This window comes from Xenopus laevis, chromosome 3L (genome assembly GCF_017654675.1).
Source record: "Xenopus laevis strain J_2021 chromosome 3L, Xenopus_laevis_v10.1, whole genome shotgun sequence".
Classification (NCBI taxonomy): Eukaryota; Metazoa; Chordata; class Amphibia; order Anura; family Pipidae; genus Xenopus; species Xenopus laevis.
Window position 1 is genome coordinate 124782578 of NC_054375.1, and position 23689 is coordinate 124806266.

Sequence of the window (23689 nt, forward strand, 5' to 3'; positions counted from 1 at the left end):
AAGCAGCCTATGGCAGACCGGGAAATGTAGTTCGGTGATAGTCTGACCAACAAAACGCGCTCCCTTGTCTTCCCAATATAACTGTTGCGAATATATTCATAACTGTCGCAGAATAAGTCTAGGCAGATAGACGCTGCATGCGTCAGGACAAAGCTGTATATAAATGCGATATGTTCTCGTTACCGTAGAACGAGTGCTAAGTTACATCCCAAAGTGTTTCGTTTCATACACTGCCGTAATAGGTCCAAGTATTAACAGCGTTTGGAAATAAATATACTAATCGTTTGGAAATATTTATGTCACCATTCCGAAAAGGAAAACAATGCGCCCAACGTGGGGCTCGAACCCACGACCCTGAGATTAAGAGTCTCATGCTCTACCGACTGAGCTAGCCGGGCGCTGTTGAGAAATTGTTTGCACGTTGGTTACTTAGAATTACTTTTGGAGCCAAATATTGTTAGTTCTTATTTCGATCGACTCTTTCCCCTCATAATACGTCTATTCCAACTGGGATTCAAAATTCAAGTACGTGGAAGCCCAAACAACCTCTCACCATCTCAATAACTAGTGGCATTTGTCATAATCGACAGATTTCCATTCCCTAATTGACACTAATAATTACTGTGCTCTACTGCAGGGCTGATATAAGCACACTGGGCACCATCACCACAGGGTCTGTTTATGGGCTTTCACTCTATAACTATAGTGATGTGTCCAGCTCATGGGCCCCACAGTACATTCTTTACAATTTACAAATTAGACAAATTTCATAAGCATATACTGAAACTACTAACCAGTCAATGTCCTACATGGCATTTTATACCTCCTGGGTGCCAGCAGCAGTGACAGGGTTTAGTAATATCAATGGATAACAATCGCCTTACGCGTTTCGCGAATGGATCCCTTAATCATAGGCTTACACAATCAGAAGTGCATGTGCGTTATATACAGAAAGGATAAGGCCGGGCCCTATTTCACTTAACAGTAAAAACACCATTTATTCGTTATATAAAACCATTTAGTGTTCTGTATAAAATTCTATAAAAATCAATAAAAACTGATATAGTTCTGCGGAACCTTGTTTGTGCCTTATCGCTTTAGTACTTATTATCTTGTCTTCTCACTTTTGACTATATATCTACTTATACTTCAATATCAATTTGTGACAGTGAATTACTTCTCTACAGTGGCTGCTAATTATCCAGTCTATACTATAGTTGAGTTTGTAACTGCACAACCTCCGCAACCTCCACAAGTAGAGTTGGCCATACACCATTGTGCTAATCAGGTGATGGGCCAAATCAGTTTATACCAATCCCTTGGTCCCTGGGCCAGCAATCACATCACATGGGGCTTGGCTTGTACAGACTTATGAATAGAAAACGCATCCATGACCAGATGTGGTGCATCAATAGGACAAGCGTGTGGAAGCGGCAGCCTGGTGACCCGAGGAAACTACACTGGACTAAGGTGAAAGCATCGGACGGTTCAGTTACGCAAAGGACTCAGAACAATAGATCGGAATGCCACATTTTAAAGCGATTTTATTGAAGGAATGCTTGTGAGTGCAATTTTGAATTATTTATTAACATTTTTATAATGCTTCCACACATGTTTTTTTACCCACTAAAGTTTTAAGAAGAATGAAAGCGGACTAAGACGCTCAAATTACATACGCCATTATCAACTTACTTCTTGTAAGTATAAACACCTGCCAGACACACTAGGATCTGAGTGTGGGCTTCTGTGCAACTATAGCTCTAAACATCACAGGTGTCAAAACTTGCATATATAAATAAGGACTATAGCTGAAAATACCTCTAGCACCACTTAAGTTAAAAACTTTTACACTGGTTAAATATTAACTCCTGATGGTGGTGCATGATTTTTTATTCACATGCGGTTATATTCGAACATAGCAAGTTCACTAAAAATATCATAATTTATTTTGAAATACTGTACTATATATATTTTATCTGTTTTATTCCCCTCAAAACCTTGTGGTTTTTGAGGAATACAGCAATCTCTTGTGGAAATTGTCAGATGTGGTCTTGCCCAACAGCATTTTTCAGACAGCCCGACTGATATCTGGCCAAGTCTGGGGAGGCAGCCATTCTGACCCTATGGATGGACCAATAAGCTGCTGATTTGGTCAGGAGTGGCATTATCAGCCTGTGTACAGGGTCAGACTGGTCTGCCAAATTATCAGAGGATCTCTTCTTGTGCCCCAGTCCTTGTGGGCCCCAGTCTAAAAACATTCAATTTAGACCTTTCTTATTTCCACCCTAAACCTGTATACTCTTTGAATTATTTAGCACTGTCCCCAGTTGACGTGAGAGTGGGTTGCTCTGGTGGGGCCGAGGGGACCCAGTCTAACACTTCTCTGTATGGCTAGCTTCTGAGAGCTGTGCCTGTTCCTGCAAACAAAATATATGTAAGTATCTGTTATTGCCCAATGCATTGATAACATTATCATAATGTTTTCATATATCTATAGCGGACCAACCCTTTTAGTGCCAAAGACTATGAAAATATACCACAGCTGCAAAGACAAATCATAGAACTGGAGCCATAGAATCTACATTTATGGATCTATATATGTGTTTGCTTACATGGCAAAGTATGGCATAGATGGAATAGCCCACCACTTGAATGGAAGGGATTAAAGGGGGGGTGTTCCTCTTCCAACATTTTTCTCAGTTCAGTTGTTTTCAGATAGTTCACCAGAAATAGACTTTTTTTCAATAACTTTCTATTTTTCTATTGTTTGGAAGGTGAACAACCCCTTTAAACTCCATCATTTGATGTCATATATTACCATTATTTAGGAAACATATTTTGCACAATTATACACTAGACCATCAAGTTTTTACCACTAGATGTCACTACTAATACATAGAGATTAGGTTGATGTCACCTAGAGATTAAGTAGTTGCTAGACACACAGGGTGGACACATTTAATTAGAAAACCCATGGGAAAGGATGTTAAAGGGGCTGTAACGACAATCAGTGCAAGGCATTGCCAGAAATGTTATCTTCCAGGCTGTATTTACCATATGCGCACTCAAGGACTTGTGCCTAGGATGGCAGTTTAAGGGGGTGGCCCTCAGGTGCCTATTTGGGGAAAAAATTAGAGGAAGGAGGTCCAGAAGCACCCCTGATGATTATTGTCAGTGAAAAGGTGGCCAGTAATACGTAAACTAAGGCATAACATTAGCTGGTAAAGGTGGCAGGAGGACCAGCAGCACCCTATCACTGGGATGTTGTCAGCATAAAGGTGGACAATAATAGGTAAACTCCAGGCTTAACATTAGCTGAAGCAACCCCTTAAATATGTATAGCCTTTACAAGAGGTTCCACAGAACCAGCAAACATTCACCTGTACTAAACTCGATCCAGAAGATCTTTGGAGAAGCCGCACACCACACAAACCCAAAGATTCTTATCCTGGTGCCCAGCGATAGAGGAATCGGCCACCTCACAACAAGGGTAAGAAGAATTTCACTGGCACACAGGAGTTGCGGTAGCAGGGCAAGCCCTTGCAATTTTATTATGCAGTTGTGCAACGTTTTCGGGGACAGGCCCCTTTGTCAACTTGATCCAACAGGGAACATTAAAGGGATACTGTCATGGGAAAAAAAAAAATTTCAAAATGGATCAGTTAATAGTGCTGCTCCAGCAGAATTCTGCACTGAAATCCATTTCTCAAAAGAGCAAACAGATTTTTATATATTCAATTTTGAAATCTGACATGGGGCTAGACATTTTGTCAATTACCCAGCTGCCCCATGTCATGTGACTTGTGCCTGCACTTCAGGAGAGAAATACTTTCTGGCAGGCTGCTGTTTTTCCTTCTCAATGTAACTGAATGTGTCTCAGTGGGACATGGGTTTTTACTATTGATTGTTGTTCTTAGATCTACCAGGCAGCTGTTATCTTGTGTTAGGGAGCTGTTATCTGGTTACCTTCCCATTGTTCTTTTGTTTGGCTGCTGGGGGGGAAAAGGGAGGGGGGGGAGATATCACTCCAACTTGCAGTACAGCAGTAAAGAGTGATTGAAATTTATCAGAGCACAAGTCACATGACTTGGGGCAGCTGGGAAATTGACAAAATGTCTAGCCCCATGTCAGATTTCAAAATTGAATATAAAAAAATCTGTTTGCTCTTTTGAGAAATGGATTTCAGAGCAGAATTCTGCTGGAGCAGCACTATTAACTGATTCATTTTGAAAAAATTTTTTTTTCCCATGACAGTATCCCTTTAAGGTTAAATGAGCCTTTAATAACTTTGAAGGGAAATAAATACTTAGTAGTGGGAAATGTAATCTGTTTCTAAACGGAGCAGAGTGAGTTAGTGCATAACAATTTTCCTTACCAAGGCACATATACCAAATGCCAGCTCTGACTGTCTCTGCCCCTCCTTCATTCCTTACATTCACACATTATCAGATTCTGTCGCCACTGAGATGTCACCAAAACCAATTCTTCATATGACAGCCTAGTGCTTACCTCTTCCAATGGGGTTCCCTAAAAAGAACGTGTCCCAGTCTCATATTACAAGCGAATGCAGGATCACAAAAGAAGCTGCCAGTTTATTCTTAACCAACAGGGGTAGCATAGACAATAAAAATGGACATAGAGATGTATTTAAATGTGTTCTGTCCAACAGTGAGTATTTTTGTAAGTACCTTCTGTTAAACGCTAGATCTGGTTACCCAAACCTTAAATCCTTCTCTGATCCCCAATGTCGATTAGCCCTTTTTTTTTTGCAAGGTACTGTCCAAATATGCTTATCAGGGGGTTTATCTTGTATATTATTTTCCTTTACATAGTCAGTAACTCTGAAAAGTTGCTCACCTTGGAAGAGGGATGCATTTACCACCACCATAGATACTTATAGAACATGCAATTTAACTTTCACTACCAGGTCTATAGAGAATTCCTTAACAAAAGCAAGCAACTTATATACCTGCGCACACACATACAATTCACATGTAACTCACACTTACAGTACATGCCTTGATGCAGCTCCAGAAGCTACAGACTGAAACTTTGGCAATTTATTTATAAAGAATATATAAAAAGCATGTGCTAAATTTATAAACCCACTTTTGTGCATGTAGTAAATTCTGCAAGGACTGATTTAAGGTAGTTCCTTTTAATGAACATGGTATACTTTCCAGCTATAGTAAAACTTTTGTGTTCAACTTCATCAGTGCAGGTCAATACAACTCTGGGAGTGTTACCCACAAAAGGGTTCCCAGTTCTGCCAAGTTCTACTTACCTGCTGCTATACTATTGCTCAGTTTACTTTTTATTATGCCATTTAAATGTTTGCAATGCTTTCAATTGCATCTCCTATGCATAAAACTGAGCCATAAAACTTGTTCTTGCATCACTGTAGCATGAACTTCACATGCCAGCTCTGTTTAAGATGAGATACATCTTGCCTCATGATTGATACACCACTCCTGTTAAAAATCAGCTATACTCAGTAACAGTGTTCAAACCACACTAATCTCTGTCAATTTCTTTCTATGGACTCCAGTGGTTAGTGGCATAACACAGGACAACTGTGGATGTACAACCAAAACACAGGGATTTTCCAAATTGGAACTTGCTCCCTTAGTGATGTGCATTTTGGGATCATGTTTCATTAATATTTCCTGTGTTGGAAGTGTCCCCAGTGCCTTGGGGACTGTGATAGACAAGGCTTTAAAGAAGAACTAACGCTTAACTAAAGAAGTAGGCTATAAATATTGTACATTATGTTTTGTGATCCTATACTTGCCCAAGGCAACCACAACCCTTTAGCATTGCAGATCTGCACCTCCAAAGATGCCCCAGTAGCTCCCCATCGTCTTTTCTGCTGATTCACTACACACTCTCTGTGCTACTGTCAGTTACTGAGCTTAGAGACCGACTTAAAATATACAGAACACATAGAATATAAATGTCTCAATATAAGGCTGATTAATAATTAATACAGATAATTATTGCATGGCAGCACAGAAACCAGTGCAACTATCATCAGAATGTAATAATCAGCCCTGTAGCATCATCTTATATCACTGGCCAACCTGTGACGACCCCTAAGCTTAGCTTTTCAACAGCTGCTCAGAGCCCACTGAGCATGTGAGTGTCACAGACACTTTCCAAGATGGTAACCTCCGGTGACAAATTTAAAGTCCTGGACCATTGCTGCTATTGAGATATATAAAGTAGCATTAACAATACATTTGCTTTTTAGATGGGGTCAGTGACCCCAGTTTTAAAGCAGAAAGAAGAAAACAATGGAAAAATTATAAAAAAATAAATAATGAAGACCAATTGAAAAGTTGCTTAGAAATGGCCATTCTATAGCATACTAAAAGTTAAAGTAAACTAAAGTAAAGGTGAACCGCCACCTTAAGGAGCATCATGGTGCATTTGTGACAAAGTACCAATCCATGATGCACTCTTATTTATAAGGATGGCCAGCTGCAGAATTATTTTCTCTTAATCAGACTTATTATTTGCTGTGTTTCGAAATATGAATCTAATGACAGATGAAGTTGACGAGCACTCTGTATCCACTCTTAAGTTAAAAGTAATGAACTTCAACTTGTTAAAAACATCAAACATCCTGATGCGTTTCGTATCCACAATACGTAGTCATAGGCATAGCACTCTAATGTGCCGTACGGCTTTTTGAATCAATTTATCGGACATGACATCATTAATTACATTGTTGCGAGTTGAGCGATTAACTCCATTGCTAAAAGCCACACATTCTAACAAGTGAAATTGTGTTAATTTATATGCACATTGTTAATTTACATAGAAGATAAGTCACATAGAATCTAATGACAGCAACAATGCAACAGGTTGCAGCTAGTTGCAAAGACAATGAGCAGAGCTGTAAAACCACATGTTTTTGGCAGCATGTTTTCATGGAAATACTGGTAATAATTATTTCCCCTTTGTTCTCCACTGCAAAAAAAGAAATAACAGCATTTCATCTTTAAATGTGGCCAGTCATCTGTTTGCAGTATTCCTTTGGCAAGGGAATGCAATAACTCATAAGGTGCAGTTATCTAGTTGACCGCTATGTGGCAGCAGAGCTCACAGCCCGGTTTCCAGAAGCCAGAGGCAACTGATTTTCCCAGCGCTAAAGAGCGACAGTGATACAATAGCACCGGCTGCTGAGATCTTCCCACTCTGTGAATAATTGAAGCCAAGGGGCAGTACGGAATGGGGTGATTGCATGAAATGTTAATAGAAGGCAAAGTGATTTCTTTATAGGAGAACAGTGCCAGATCTGTGCAAGACAAGGGAGATGCCAGATGAAAGGATGGAAAGACAGCAGCAGAGATTGGGAGGGTGGAAAGCAGGAAAAAGGGGCAGTGCAAGGGGAGGAGAGATGGGGGATCCAGTGGGAGGGGGGGTACTGTGAAGTTTAGTGCTGTACAAGAAACAGATGACAATAGACAAAGAGTTGGTCAGTTCCTAAGATACTGGACCACCATACTGGGCTAATCTGTCAGCAGACGCTATGGCAGGGGCATTGGCTTTATGACAAAAGAAGGGACACACTAAGAACACAATTGCTCCATGCAGCTCCTCAGACTTTGCATTCAAGACACAGCAGCAACACAGTCTGTACTACTAACAAAGCACAGGGGATCTGCACACAGTAACCCCTGCAGCACTTAGTGACATCCACAGAGAACAGCCCCACAGTCCTTCAATGACACTGCCTGACCAGTCTGCAAGATGTGGCTCCTGATTTGCTTTCTCTCCTGCCTTGGCTTCCAGGACGTGGTGCTTTCAGGTTAGTGATCTCCCTTCTCCAATGGTGCCTGCATTAGCCCTTGTACGTTGGGACGACTCTTTGAATGACCCCTCATACATCTAATCAAACACTGTGCTACCAGAAGGCCATTGGTACATTTTGTCAGCGAGTTGCAGTCTAATATTTGTATTTATCAGTGGTATTTTGTAAATTATTTGTTTTATAACAAATCTAATTGTCTGAAATCAACAGAAATGTCTCTTCCACCAGTAATATCTGTGCCCAGGGCAAGCATATTTATCCTAAGTTCTATAAGTTCCATAATAACTGTGAGTTATGCACACATGGCACCAGTAGGGTTGCTACCTGGCCAGTAAAAATACTGGTCGATCCAATGTTATTAATAGGGAAAAATGATAAATATAAAGGAAGGCCAGTATTTTTTTCCAGAAAAGGTGGCAACCCTGGGCACCAGTGACCTAGAAATAATAATAAATTATAAATAATGAAAATGCTTACATAAGTAGGTACAAACAAGCTATGGTGATATAAACTGTTGCAATTTAAATACAGACTGATAAAAGAACCCCCAATAAGTATAGCACCCTTTGTTCTTTTATCATAAAGCACAGGTTCCCAAACTGTAGGACTGTCCTCCCTTACCCTCCAGGAACACAAAGCATTGGATAAGGCGACAGCATGAAGGTCATTCAGATAATTTAGGGTTAATGTTTATTACCTGCCCTGGATACTCCATGAATATAGCAGGGTGACTATTATTGCAGATATTTGTTAAAGATCTGTAACTTTACGGGGCATATAAGCTTGAAGAAGAGCCTTGAACAGACTAAAAGCTTATTCTCCCTAAATTTGGCACTGTGATATTAGTTTACTAGTAATAGAAAGTTACAAAGCAACCAGAAGTAACCCACAGACAGAGCTTAGTTGATATAAAGAGTTAAAAGCTTGAGATCCCTGCTGTATTTAGGCGCTGCCCACACTATGCTTTGGCACTGAACCTAATCAGCCCTTTCAGCGCTCACTGGCCTCTTAGAACTCACACGCTTGTTTCATTATCCAGGCACCGCACAGCCCAACAGCACAGGCATGCAGCAGCAGCAGCAGCAGAATGGATCTAACCATGCATTGCTCTGTACATGTACATTTGATTACTCAGGTCACAGTACACTACAAATGCCTTGTAATAAGCATGTTACAGTATTTAACCTCAAGGCACACATCAGATATACAGTGCTGTGTGGGTGGGTGGGATAAAGTAATACTTTGTTCCAAGGAAAGTATCTTTCATCAGTATAATCTGACTGCAATTAGCACAATACAGTTCCTATTCTCCAGATTCTGTCTCCCTAATGCACGTTCTGTCTTTTTCTGGTGCTATGGTCTTTGTAATTGAATATGGCGCTGTAGGTACCTCTGCACATTGTATGAATCCTGTGCTTTGCAGAGACATCATTCTGTATGCTGATTTGTGTGTGGATGCAGTTGCCTGTCTTTATAGAGATACACTGCATATAATAACACTTGTTCCTCTTAGATTGTAAGCTCCACGGCAGGGACCTCCTTCCTCTTGTATTCAAAATACTTAGTCTTTAAAAGGGTTGTTCACCTTTCAGTTAACGTTTAGCATGATGTAGAGCAGGGGTCCCCAACCTTTTTTCAAATGTAAAAAGAGTTGGGGAGCAACAGAAGCATGTAAAAGTCCATTGAGTACCAAATAAAGGCTGTGATTGGCTATTTGGTAGCCCCTATGTGGACTGGAATTCAAAAATAATCGCCTGCTTTGAGGACACTGAGAGCAACATCCAAGGGTTTGGAGAGCAACATGTTGCTCAAGAGCTACTGGTTGGGGATCTCTGATCTAGAGAGTAATAATCTGAGACTATTTGCCATTTTTTTCATTTTTTATTATTTGTGGGTTTTTAGTTGTTTAGCTTTTTATTCAGCAGCAATCTGGTTGCTATTGTCTAAATTACTCCAGTAACCATGCATTAACATACTAAAGGTTTCTGTAAAGTTGAACAACCCCTTTGATGCAACTGTACTTTGTATTTATCTGTATTTATTACTGTAATGACCTATTTGCTCTATGAATTTATTGTTCTACTGAGAAGTGCTACGTACATAAATAGCACTATAAAAATATACATACATATTTGTATGTCTGGCTGCTGCACCATGAGGATCTGGCACAGTACATATAGTAAATGTTTATAGTCCTTATCCACACGTTAAACAATAAGACATGAATGAGTAAATACAGGAGGTTTTGTGGATTCTTTAGCATTGTGGTACCGGCCACCTTTGTTTCATACATTCTCTGGATAACTGTACCCCATTCAGATGCAAGCCTCACAAAGCTTTTCTTCTCTCAGCCCACTGGGTGGATACAATACACGTAATAAAAGAAGAACTGGCACTCAGAGCTCGATGCAAGCGGGCAAAGTAATAAACACGCAGGGCTTTGCCCGCTTGCATCGAGCTCTGAGTGCCAGTTCTTCTTTTATTACGCTTACTACAATTGGGGTTGCCGATCCCTTCTGACTGTGCACCGGGCCAACTTATGCTGGAGAGGCCAGGGTGTGCTGGTGGGTTCTGGAATTTGGATACAATACACACCATATACATTGGTAACTTAGACTCCTTAGATTCCTTCTGAACCTGTTATATATGAGCGATTGCAATTCTCTGTACATGTAAATCTGAACAGGGACCCATTGAGCTACCACTGGCAGTATAGTACCTGTAGTATCTCATCAGGGACTCACTGGGGTATATTTATCAAAGAGTGAAGTTAGAGATCTCACAGTCCTCTACTGTGTACATTCTGCCACTCTCCATTCATTTCTATGGGATTTCGAAAAGTGTTTTTATCAAAGGATGAACTTTCACTTTCACCCATTGATAAATACTCATTGATAAAAATCATCCCATAAAAATGAATGGAGAATGGCAGAATTTCACTCTAGAGGACTGTGAGATCTCTAACTTCACTCTTTGACAAATGAATTGTCACATTCTGTACCTGCAATACCTGAGTACATTTGTCAGTATCTGTACCTGCGATATCTCAGCACTGACCCACTCGTCTGCAACTATCTGCATCTATATTATCTGAGCAGTGACCCACCAACCTCCCACCAGTGGAGTAACTTTGCTTTCTCCTATCCCCCCCTCCACAATGCGTTACCACGCAGTGCCTGGGGCACCCAGCCGGCCACTTAGCCCCCAGCTGCGGGTGTGAGCAACTGAGGACATGTGTGTTGGCGCTACAGCGGGTGCGCTTACGCAACAGAGGGTGTGCACTACCATGCAATACCAAGGGCATGTGTTGACTTCAGAGAGCACCCACTTGGCCCTTTTCACTGAGAAAACATTTGCCAGACTAGGGGACGGCTGCATATAAGGTACGTGCTTGGTGCCCCCCAAGCTTTGTACCCTAGGCACGTACGTGCCTTTATTCCCCTGTTACCACGGTCCCTTCTGCCTACACCCGTGAACACAAGGATGAGAGATCACGGGTGCAAGCAGGATGTGAGTCCTTACCAGGCCCCCTCAGGTCACATGGCTGCTGATACATTGTTATGCCTTCCACTACCTGTACCTGTAATATCCAAATAGCAACACACCTGTCACTATCTGCATCTGTAAATCTTTGCAGGGACCCACTTATTTGTCACTTTCTATATCCATAATATCTAAATAGAGGCTATATCTCCTTTCACTCTCTGTATCTGTAATATCTAAGCAGGGACCCACTCACCCATCACTATAGGTACTTGGTATCGTTGTATATTAAAAGGGGTTTAGATCAATTTGTCCCCATTTACAATGGGCGTGTACATCCCCATCTATTAAACGCAGTGCAGCTTTGGTCTCCATTATAGGAAGCAACGTGGATTGTGAAACTGAGTGTTTTTTAAAGCCATGTGTTTGGGATCAGCAGTATGTTACCATGCTGTTGAGAGTTGAAGGCCAGATAAAGAATACATTCAAAACCAAATACTGTGTCATGACATCGACTCCCAGATTGAATCTGGGTCTCATTTAAAACTGATGAAGAAAGTCTAGTCTACATATTCACTTCCCATAACATAGGAATCTACTTGGACCCCTGCTCATTATATTCCACAGTGCAGTAAAGATTAAAGGAATGCTCCCATATTTACCCCATGTTATAAGATAACATTAATTTTTAAAAAGCTTTTTTTAGGAGCATTAGTTAAACACTGGGTATGGTTGCTCTGTGCTCTGCATCAGCCCTGGCCATAACCAGTCATAACCAGAACTCAGAAGTCCCCTTATCTGCTTTTGACAGTCTAAACAGGGAAGATAGGATGTAAGCACTGCTCAGTATTACTATAACACACTGAGGATACCTCTAAGTCACTTCTAACTGACAGCTGTTGTTGTTCAGAAATGAGCCAATGTATGTTTATGTTTGCCTGTGAATAACTACATGTAGCACTTCCCATTGCCATCAGTAGGAAGCATTCTAAGATGAGTTTCAGAATTTTCTTTGTCACTACACACACAGTGTCCTAATGCTGGCGTGGGGCAATTTTTTTTTTTAAAAAAAAGCTACTGTTACCCCCACCAGGAGTACAGGCTCAATTAGCTCACACTAGTGATGTGCAGGCCAGCCTGATACCTGCGGGACCCACGGGTTGGGCGCGTTTGGGCCGACCTTGCATGCTCTTTTCCAGGTCACGGGCGGGTGCGGGTTGAGCTCTTCTTACTGCTCTCCCCACCCGTGACCTTGCAAATGCCGGCTTCTGACTTCCGGGTTGAGTTTTTATAGACGTGTGCCTCTCGCGACGCCACTTTTGTGATGTCATCGACGGGGCGGGTCTATAAAAGAGACCCAAAAGTCGTGCGCAGGTGTTGGGAGATCAGGTTGCGGGCGGGGGCAAGTCCAGAAAAGCTCAACCCGCATATTACTAGCCCTCACCTTTGGTTGGGAATAATATTTTTTGACAACAGGTGCCCTTTAAGACTGACGGAATGTGAAAAATAAGCCTGCCATGAGAGAACAGGAAGAGTTCTCTGCTCGCTAGAGTTTACAATATGGAATATTTGTGGTAGCCAAATTCAGATATGTACACTGTGTTTAACCGTATGTTTATAGCCAAGGACACATGGGATTACAGAGAAACGTGTGAATTATAGATGTGACAGAATTCAGCTGGCAGCTGGCCCTTCTCAGGCAGATGAGCCTGGTACAGATGTGAGAGGCAGCTGCAGATGTGACAGGGATTCCTACTAATTACAGGCCTTATGGGGGAGGGCGATGGAGTCTAACTGCAGGGTGAGCTATCGTATCCAAGGGACACATACTTTATAGCAGCCAAGAACACCCAGTCCATAGATTGTGCCTTTTATTTTTCAACATTGGACTAATGGAAACACATTTATTCAACACATATGGGAATAAAGTGATGAACAATGTCACCACACCAGACACAGTGAAAGAGGTAATACCGGTGTACTATTGAGTACCAAAGAAAACAAAGGTCAGTCATAAAGACCACAGGCTCTTCCATAACATTTGTTTTATGATGTACTCATAGTGGGTTTACTGATGTTGCCTAGTGACTGAGTCAGAATATTTACACAAACATATATATTTAATTTCATCTAGCTAGTGCCAAGCTCACAATTTCTGTGTAATTTGCTTTCAAAGGTCAGTATAACCCCTTTTTCAACATTAGTTCAGTAATTAGAGCTTGTGCTAAATGTTTTGCCTATTGTTTGGAGTAGGAAATATCTGTTGCTGTTTTTTTTTATTTCTTAGACAAAACAGGGCAAAAACTGCAAATTAAAGGAAAATTACATTCTACTTTCTGGTTCATCTGAGCACAATCAGAACAAATGACCAGTCCATTGTAAATCCCTCCATATAGTGAGTTGCTGTTTATAAAAAAAAGTCTTACAAAGGCTGCAGCTGGGGGTGGGAGAGATGGCTTCTCAGTGGACCTCTGATTTCTTTATTGTAATTGTAAAAGATGAAAGTAGAATGTAAATTTACTTTGGGTAAAGTGCTTTTGAGTAGGCCCTGGCATGTCGTTCATAGGTATAAGCTGTGGCATGGTATTTTGAAGCTGTTTACTAAGCATGAACTAGTTGTGGAGTAAAATGGAAGAATGTATTGAACCACATATGTAAGTGATGGACTTACATTCTGTTATGTTTCTGATGAAGAGCAAAGAGTGTAGATAATAGAGAGAGATGGAGACCACAAAGCAGATTGGACACAATAGCAATATGACAATAAATCGGAGTTTTCATATGATTGCTTGAATTCATGACACACCCCGTATTGATGTATGCGGATAAGAACTTTCTGAACATATCTAAGAACTTTCTGAACATGTGTTTAAGTGTTATTAACTTTTGTACCTATAGACACATGGTTAACTCTGGTTAACATTTGCAAAGTTTCATAACATGGATCCGTCTTTGTATCAACTAAAAGGTGTTTTGTTTCATAAATGAATGTAGGTTTTCAAATATGCAAATGGCACATATTTCACCTAGATGATCATTTGCACATATCAGGCTTCATATAATTGGATCAGTTGGACTTGCATTCTGTTTAGACTAATACATTATATGCATTACCTATAAGGCTAGAGCTCACCACAGACAGTGAAATTTGGCCAGTTTTTATTGATTTATATGCAAAGTTTAGTGGCAGAATTTCATTCTGGTGGCCTTTTTAAGCTCTATTTTAATTTTTTTAACTAGTTGTAAAGGATTGGTTTGCTAAGTGGTTACTTTTGTGTTGTGTTGTAAAGACTTTAAGGGACATTGTGGGATTTATGTATTGGGTGAAACAAAGTCATTAGAAATATAATATAGGTTTGTGAGAATTAGAGACTTTGAATAATAGTAATGGTCTATGAGTAGGAATTGTGTGATGGTATGCAGAGTTAGGCATTTCTGAATTTTGAGTCTGAAATTGCTGTTAATTAGAGGTCACATGAATTGGCTTGCAAAAAGTCTTGGATATTTGAATTTTAGACTGGTAGTATGCATCAGAGAGGGAAATATTTGAGCTGTGGAAGCAGAGGAATGTAGCAACTTTAAATATGAGGTTACTGGTTCATTAAAGGGGATATAATTAAAATGCAAGATTTTACAGTATGTGAATAGGCTGAAAGTCAGAACCTGTTATGACTGACCCATCATGAGTTCTGTTTTGAAGGCACAGTGGTAAATAGAAAGTGGAGTGGGATTTTTGAAGAATGAATGTTCCGTTGTTGTTATATATTTTCTACTTGAAACTGACAAAAGGATCATCACTCATGGAGCAGCTAGATGTATGGTGTTGATAAATTATGTATCCACCATTGTTGTCCTTGTTCAGCTGTGACATACGTTTTTCCTGAATCTTATGTAAAAACTCCTGTTTACACACTATCTGGACCTCCATAAATAAATATATTTATCGTACAGCTTTGCAGAATATGTTCAAGCTTTATAAATAAGTGATAATAAAAATATGTTTATTTTTGCACACAGATATACACGATTCCACAAATTGAAAGGAAACTATGATAGCCTATATCTGACCATTTCCCAATCATCCTTAGGCTCTAAGAGTCATTCAGACATTCCCTCAGCATTTCCCATTATGAAGTGGAAGATTCTGGGGCTTGAAGTTCCTGTGTTTTCTTTCGTGGGTGATACACAGATTCTCTAGAAAGCAGAGGGACTGCAGGTTTCAGAATCAGTCACTAGACAATGGAACAAGGAGAGGGAGAATGTTGAATGACTCTCTGATCCTAAAGCTGGCCTTAGACACAAAGATACAGTCATACGAATCCTCAATTCAATTGTGTGAAGTGTCCCAACATTTTTCGTGCCATGGCAGTTGGATGTTCAGGCAGGTTATGTCGGCTACCGATAAGATCTCTGCACGTATTGCCTATCTGACGATATCGAAGGGGGGCTGTCACTACTATTTGTCGGACCTAACTTTTGTACGATTGCTGTCTGGGATTTTAATGGCCAGAAGATTATCTGATTTGTTTTTTAACTACTTAATTTAATCGGAATAGTTAGTGGTAGGTTGGGAGATTGCAACGTCTAATCGATTGTCAGACATGGCCAGCATAAGGGGTGTGAAGCCACAGTGAACCACCAAAACACCAGCCTTTGCTTGTTTCGTCTTAAGGTGGCCATACACTGAGAGATCCGCTCGTTTGGCGATGTCGCCAAACGAGCTGATCACTCCCCGATATGCCCACCTTGAGGTGGGCAATATCAGGCTGATCCGATCGTGGGCCCTAGGGCCCAACGATAGGATCCTAACGCATGGGAAACGGGGGTCGGATTGCGGGACCGCATCAACGAACAGATTGATGCGGCATCAATGAACAGTATTATGTTTCGTCCCATCTGATCGAGATCTGGCCGACTTTCGGCCAGATCTCGATCGGTGAAGCCCGTCGGGGGGCCCCATACACGGGCCAATAAGCTGCCGACACGGTCTGTCGGCAGCTTTTATCGGCCCGTGTATGGCCACCTTTACCTGCACAGGTCACCTCTATAAAGGGACACCTATATAAACCTGCATTGTAGCTTTGTACTTACAGAGGCAAATGCTCACTGCAATTTGCAACGCATTGACATTGTGTTAGGAAGAGCAGGTGGAGCTCAATGTAGTGAATTACACCTTACCACAAACACGACAGCATCTGAGGTTGACGTCAGAACTGCATGCAGGGGAAGAGAGGACGAAGAGCATACAAGTCCAAAACACAGGACAAGGGCAGGGCAGGCAGAGTATAAGTGAAGTTGGTAACAGGCTTAGGGATGTAGCGAACGTCGGAAAAAAAGTTCGCGAACATATTCGCGAACTTGCGCAAAAATGCGAGCGGTTCGCGAACGGTTCGCGAACCCCATAGACTTCAATGGGAAGGCGAACTTTAACATCTAAAAAAAAAATTTCTGGCCAGAAAAATGATTTTAAAGTTGTTTAAAGGGTGCAACGACCTGGACAGTGGCATGCCAGAGGGGGATCAAGGGCAAAAATGTATCTGAAAAATCTGCCTGTGTGTGCTTGGAAGAGATAGTGTAGGGGGAGAGCTGTTAGTGATTTCAGGGACAGATGATAGTAAGTTTGCTGGCTAGTAATCTGCTTGATACTGCTCTGTATTGGAGGGACAGAAGTCTGCAGGGATTTGAGGGACATTTTAGCTTAGGTAGCTTTGCTGGCTAGTAATCTACTGTTCTCTTTAAACAACTGCCATACGTTGACCTTGTAGGCATTGTTTGCCCAGTTTTTTTGGACGCAGCCACTGAAGCACAGTTGTCAGAAAAAATATGCCATATAAATGCTGAAAATAGTAATTTTTCGCCATACGTTGACCTTGTAGACATTGTTTGCCCAGTTTTTTTGGTTGCAGCCACTGAAGCACAGTTGCCAGAAAAAATATGCCATATAAATGCTGAAAATAGTCATTTTTTGCCATACGTTGACCTTGTAGGCATTGTTTGCCCAGTTTTTTTGGTCGCAGCCACTGAAGCACAGTTGCCAGAAAAAATATGCCATATAAATGCTGAAAATAGTCATTTTTTGCCATATACGTTGAGTCAACGTATGGCAAAAAATGACTATTTTCAGCATTTATATGGCATATTTTTTCTGGCCTCTGTGCTTCAGTGGCTGCGGCCAAAAAAACTGGGCAAACAATGCCTACAAGGTCAACGTATACACTACTACAGCGGTGGATACGGATTACGTAAAATATATGAATGCTGCTTGAAAAAAAGTAACTCAAGTGGTTTTTCTAGAGACGATAATATTATCAATATTTAGACAAAATGTGAACAAGCTCACACAGCTAGATGGCGGGTTGAAGAAAACACTGTGCAAATAATGCCTACAAGGTCAACGTATACACTACTACAGCGGTGGATACGGATTACGTAAAATATATTATGGCTGCTTGAAAAAAGTCACTCCGGTGTTTTTTCTGGAGACGGTAATATTATGGATATTTAGACAGAATGTGAACAAGGTCACACAGCTAGATGGCAGTTGGTTGAATAACACACTGGGCAAAAAATGCCTACAGGGCAAATAATGCCTAAAAGGTCAACTTATACACTACTACAGCGGTAGTAAAATAAAAAAAAGTAAAAAAAAAAAAAAATGAATATTAAAAAAAAAAAATTAAAGTTGGTGCTGCTGAACTACTAGGAGCAGCAGATTAGCACACCAGTCCCACTCCCCAACACTGCTAGACTAATAGCACTGGGCTCTTATAGTAGTAGTAGTAGTAGTAGTAAAACAACAAAAAAATAAATAAAAGCAGTCCTTACAAGGACTACTGTTATTGCAGCAGTCAGCAGATGAGATCAGAAGCAGGACAGCTGCCCACAGCAGCTACATACAGAGCACTGCAGTAGAAGGTAGATTACTAGCCAGCAAAGCTACCTAAGCTTAAATGTCCCTCAAACCCCTGCAGACTTCTGTCCCTCCAATAACAGAGCAGTATCAAAACGATTACTAGCCAGCAAACTTTCAACTGTCCCTGAAATCACTAACAGGCAGCAGCTCTCTCCCTACACTATCTCTTCAGCACACACAGGCAGAGTGAAAAAACGCTGCAGGGCTTCGGTTTTTATAGGGAAGGGGAGTGGTCCAGGGGAGAGCTTCCTGATTGGCTGCCATGTACCTGCTGGTCTGGGGTGAGAGGGCAAAAAAAAGCGCCAACAATGGCGAACCCAAAATGGCGAACGTCGCGCGACGTTCGCGAACTTCCGGCGAGCGCGAACACCCGATGTTCGCGCGAACAAGTTCGCCGGCGAACAGTTCGCGACATCTCTAAACAGGCTGAGTTCGAAGGCTGGCAGAGTTAAAGTGTAGGGAGAATTCAAGAATCAGACCAAGGTCAAGTACCAGAAATCAGTAATAGCGACTGCACAGAAACAGGAGCTGGAAATATAACCAAGTGTCAATTAATTCCTCTGGCATCCTAATAAGAGTGAGGGTCTTGGCAACAAATGTACAGGGAGTGTATGGAAAAGGTTGCGTCAGAAGCAGCCCATGAGCGACTGCAAAGACGGAGAGAGTGTCAGGAATAGACCCCTCCTGGCCACTTGTGGTGCTATGGTAAAGGTAGGAAGCGGGGCTGGGGAGGGAGGATTACAATACAGCAGGTTCACAGTCTGGCCCCCCATAACCCAGTCTGCTGTATAGGTAGTAACACCACTGGAAGTGGGCACTACTTTAACTATAATTTGCATACACTCTCATACACAGCTTTTCCATCTAATCATGGACTTTGGCTATATCAGATTTAAGTACTTAAACACTGCTGTGTTTCCTTTAATTATTATTGCAATCCCTGGTATCTAAGGTTTCCATGTGCAACCGCATTCAACATTTCCAACAGGAAACATCTATTTATCTGATCTCCTGCTTTAGGAGGTCTCACTCTTCAACAAGCATTCTTGTTTATCATGCAAATGTAATTAACGTGCCTATTTCCTACCCCCGACATCGTGATCTGATGCTATGTAAACTGAGGAATTTTAGGACAAAACTTAAATAGAAGTCAAACCTCTAACATTGTAGGTCTCTATAAAAGAGCCGTTTTTTGTCAAAAATTTAATTTTTCTAATTGTGCAATATATGAAATATATGCAATTCACTAATCCCATTAAAACTGAAGTACTAAAGTGTGGCCCTCTGCCTAGTGTGAGTCACTGTTCTCTTATACACACTAAAGACACACGTACGTGCTAAGTTACTACAGCCAATGAATGGACAGAGCTTTATTTTTTACACTTCTTCCTGTTCCTGTTAGAGCTGCATTATTTCCTGACAGGTGATCAGTGAACGACACAGACCTTCAAAAAAAGAGGTGTAAAAGGGCAATATTTACTGATATGTACATGCTAATTGAAATTTAGTAGGTCAGTTTATAATGATATAAATTATCTGTTGATTAAGTATTAAGTATTATGTTTGTGTCTTATAGTTTTTCTTTATTGGTAATTGGGGTTCTGTGTTTTAGCTCTTTAATAAATGCCAGTTCCTTGCATTTCCAATCATTTTCCCTTAGACGAGTAGTGCCCTAAAGGTGATTCATGATGTACCAGTAGATTTTAAGATGGAGGTTAGAAGATCACAACAGCAGAGAAGTGTTGACAAGAAATGGGTATCATTCCTTCAAATAAACAGTGCAAGAAAGTGCAGCTGCTCACAATACACACAAGAACTGACACAACAATAGCTGTGCTTGATAGCTTGGAAAAACCCCTGATAAAAAACTAAAATTGAAGGTATATTGACCCTTTAAGATGGATATGTTGAGTTCAGTAAAGATTCATCATTAAAAATCAAACAAATGCTAGCGTGTACACACCCTGGAAGGGTAACCACAAAATGCAGGCAAAAAATAATAAATTTTGCTTGTAAGCCAGAGCTTACTGAGATGTTTAGACCGCAACTTTAGATTGTAATTACACCACTGTAACTATAACACCCTTTGTTGTGATTCCTGTTGCCTTATAGTAAGATAAACGCACCATTGTTTCACCTCTATTAGCTCATACACATCTGCACTAACTCACTGTCTGCTAATATTAGACTGAATAATTGGGCACACACTGTGCATACAGCTCTCAGTCCAACTGGCTTTTCTTTTTACTGTACCTATTTTATAGCTATCCCATACTTTGAGAGGAAAGAGAGTGCTGTGCCAAGTTAGTGCAGTGCATTACAGGTCTCTGCCACAGATTATTTTAAACCTACAGTGTGTTTTTTATATAGAAATAACATTAAAATGAAAAGAACATGGCCGTTACACAAAATAGTTTGCCGGTCTCTGTGTCTTCATTTATTTTTCCTTGCTCTGAAAATAATTTCAAGGGCAGTTGGCGTTCACTGGTTTTAAGTCCCAAAAGACACAATATACACTGAATACAGGAACAGTATGTATATGCACGTCGTTTGGAAAAGGGAAGTTGAACAATATACATCTCTGTGTCAAACCAAGGAATGTCCTATACACATGAAATAATTATTATTATAGTTATTTATTATTTCATTTTATTTTATTATTTTAGAAACCTGGTGTGTTAAATAATGTTTTTCATTCACAGGTCCATTTTTATTATTTTTTTGTCCCACACAGATCTCCCTCCAAGCTTCCCTGTTGAATCAGATATTGTTCACCCTATTCGTGTTGATGAACATGGCTCCTTTCTGACTTTTGACCTGTCACCTCGATATATTAAGAAGAGGGGCTTATCTCTCCAAACTCCTTATGATGTGTACTATGAAATCAGGTACCAGGGAGCGGAACTTATTTTCAACCTCAGCCAGAATATGGAGCTTTTGTCCCCTGGCTTTGTGAGTGAATGGCACAGTGGGGGAATAAAAGAGGCGAGAATTCAGAAGAAAATTTCAAGCTCCTGCCATATGAGGGGGGATGTACAGACGCAGCACCAATATATGGGTTTTGCTGCTATCAGTGTTTGCAGTGGACTGGTAAGTTACTTTGTTAATTCAGGGGTTTAAAAAAGACAAAAGTCCATCAAGTTCGCCCCCCTCCAAATGACCTGCAGTGTAAATATATATTCTATATCAAGAACAATAATGCTGTACTCTGGGGACTTCCATATTCTGAAGTGTGTGCAGAGTTCATTCTGTTTACATGAAAGTTTATTTCCTTAAGTTTCCTTTTGTTCTTTTCTGTGTGAAAAAAGACGCTCCCCCCGCTATCTGTCTACAATGTCCTCTAATGTACTTGTAAAGAGTATTTATGTCCCCTTTCTGCAGAGAAAACAACCCCATCCTTGATAGCCTCTGCTCATCGTTTACTTGTTCTATTCCTTTTACCAGTTAAGTTGCATGTTTTTGCACTCTTTCCAACTCATTATTAAGGATGGTGGCATAAAACTGTACTGCATACTCCAGATGAGGCTTTACCAGAGATCTATAAAGAGGCAAAAGTCCACTCCATTTCTTCCTCCTAATGTTCTCTTAATAAATAAAGGATACTGACTTATCATCTTTAATGGAACCATTTGCATTCAGTTAAATCCCAGGTGTTCTGTAAATGAAATGAGTCTGATGACTGTGGGAATTTCATGTGAACAAGGTCTGATTTGTGTCTGAAGAACTGAGAGAGAGACCAGGTGTGCAAGGTCAGATGTGCGCGCGGTTAGCTTTTAGGAACCAGGTGTGCAAGGTCTGATGTGTGTGTGACAGGTTTAAAGAAACCAGGTGTGCAGGGTCTAACAGGCTCACACAAATCGCTAAGACATTCCTACTCTCCTATTCCCTTTTAAAATTGTGCTACTTTTACTTTTACAAAAATTTTGCCCTACTCTCTTTCGTATTTACTGCCAATTCTCATTTAATCTTTTTTTATCTAGAATGGAGTATTCCAGTTAGAGCAGCAGGATTTTTTTATTGAGCCTTTAGTAGTAACCAATCCAGTACCTGGAGAGGCCATTCCCCATCGTATTTATAAACGCGATGCTGGAGAATCCAGGGCACAAACACAGACTGGGCACATGAATTGTGGAGTGAGAGGTAACATATCTAATATCCTCGTTTTGGCTCTACTTCCTTCTTTATGAACAATTTGCAATCTGGCATCACAGTCCTTCTTGCTCATGGTTCTCGCAGCTGTATTTATATATTATTTGCACCCCCAACACTCAGCATGAAACCTTGTTGACATTATGGTATTGTAATGCCTCCAAACATAGCAGTAACTAAAGGGGATGAATAGTCTCCTGTGAAAATACATCATTTTATAAACAAAAAAGATATTTTTTTTTAAAGTTTCCAGCTGAAACTAGGGGTTTGCCATTTCTGGGAGATACTTCATTTCAAAGTGGAAATCAGAAAATTTGCTCATGGACAATGGACATTTGCATTTTAAACAGCTATTGAATAAAGCATCTCCCAGAATGGCATTCAGTCTGTCACTAGTAAACTGCACATACATATACAAGGCCTTGGATGGGCTGTTACAATGCATATAGAGAATCACAGAAATCACAATCTGGGCATGAATATGAAACAAACAACAACATAAATATAGTGTTTTTGGGACATTACAACAAGAAATATAAAAAGTCCAGGAAATTGCTCACTATAGTCAAACAAATACACCCATGCACCAATGTATATGTTTTTTTTAAACATCTGTCCTTTCAACAGACCAAAACTCTCAGGAAAAATGGGACAGGCGGAGAGCAAGGTGGGAACAATTACAGATGAGAGAACACAAGGAAAGACGCATACGAACCCGTTCTATAAGCAAAGAGAAGTGGGTGGAGACTCTGGTTGTTGCTGATCAGAAGATGGTGGAATATCATGGTAGTGACAATGTGGAGAACTATGTCTTGACAGTTATGAACATGGTGAGTATAATATTGTTTTCAGCACATGTTTATCTTGAACCAATAAATGTATTTCTTTTTAGTTGCAATATTTGTATGTAGGCAGCCATCTCAGATGATTTTGCCTGGTCATTTGCTTTCAAAATGAAGTTTATCAGAGCACACGTGACATGGCTGAGGGCACTAGGGAAACTAACAACATGTCTAGCCCCATGTCATGTCAGATTTTAGAATTAAATATAAGAAAATCTGTTTGCTCTTTTAATGCAAGATTGCCCTGGAGGAGTGCTATTAGCTGATGCATTTTGTAATAAAAACATGCTTTCCCGTGACAGAATCCCTTTAAAACTGTTATCTGTCCTTCAGGGGTCACTGACTCAGTGGTTTGAATAACAGACACAAATATGAAAGAAAGGGCCTAAAAGATGTCATAGAAATAATTACATTAAAAGTTGATCTCTCCAGCTTTGCCTTACTCAAAATGTGTTCCTGTTGCACTCTGTTTTCCAGATCACTTAT

General features: G+C 40.5%; 1 protein-coding gene and 1 non-coding gene across 4 annotated transcripts in view; one reads left to right on the plus strand and one right to left on the minus strand.

The window, feature by feature from the left end:
* Nucleotides 1-325: 325 nt before the first annotated feature.
* On the minus strand, nt 326-398 carry trnak-cuu. Its single transcript has one exon. It is a non-coding gene; the product is annotated as a tRNA-Lys (tRNA).
* A 7004-nt stretch (nt 399-7402) lies between these two features.
* The window catches only part of adamts7.L (ADAM metallopeptidase with thrombospondin type 1 motif 7 L homeolog), a 58452-nt gene continuing 42165 nt past the window's right edge, over nt 7403-23689 (plus strand). The window contains exons 1-4 of one of the 3 annotated variants that reach the window (XM_018253357.2): nt 7403-7813; nt 20947-21302; nt 22193-22352; nt 22989-23191. In XM_018253357.2, coding sequence (XP_018108846.1) covers nt 7756-7813; nt 20947-21302; nt 22193-22352; nt 22989-23191 — 777 coding nt within the window. In that variant the 5' untranslated portion in view covers nt 7403-7755. Of the gene's footprint in view, nt 7814-20946; nt 21303-22192; nt 22353-22988; nt 23192-23689 lie in introns of those variants that run through there. The other 2 variants (XM_041586924.1, XM_018253358.2) reach the window with 2 other exon arrangements.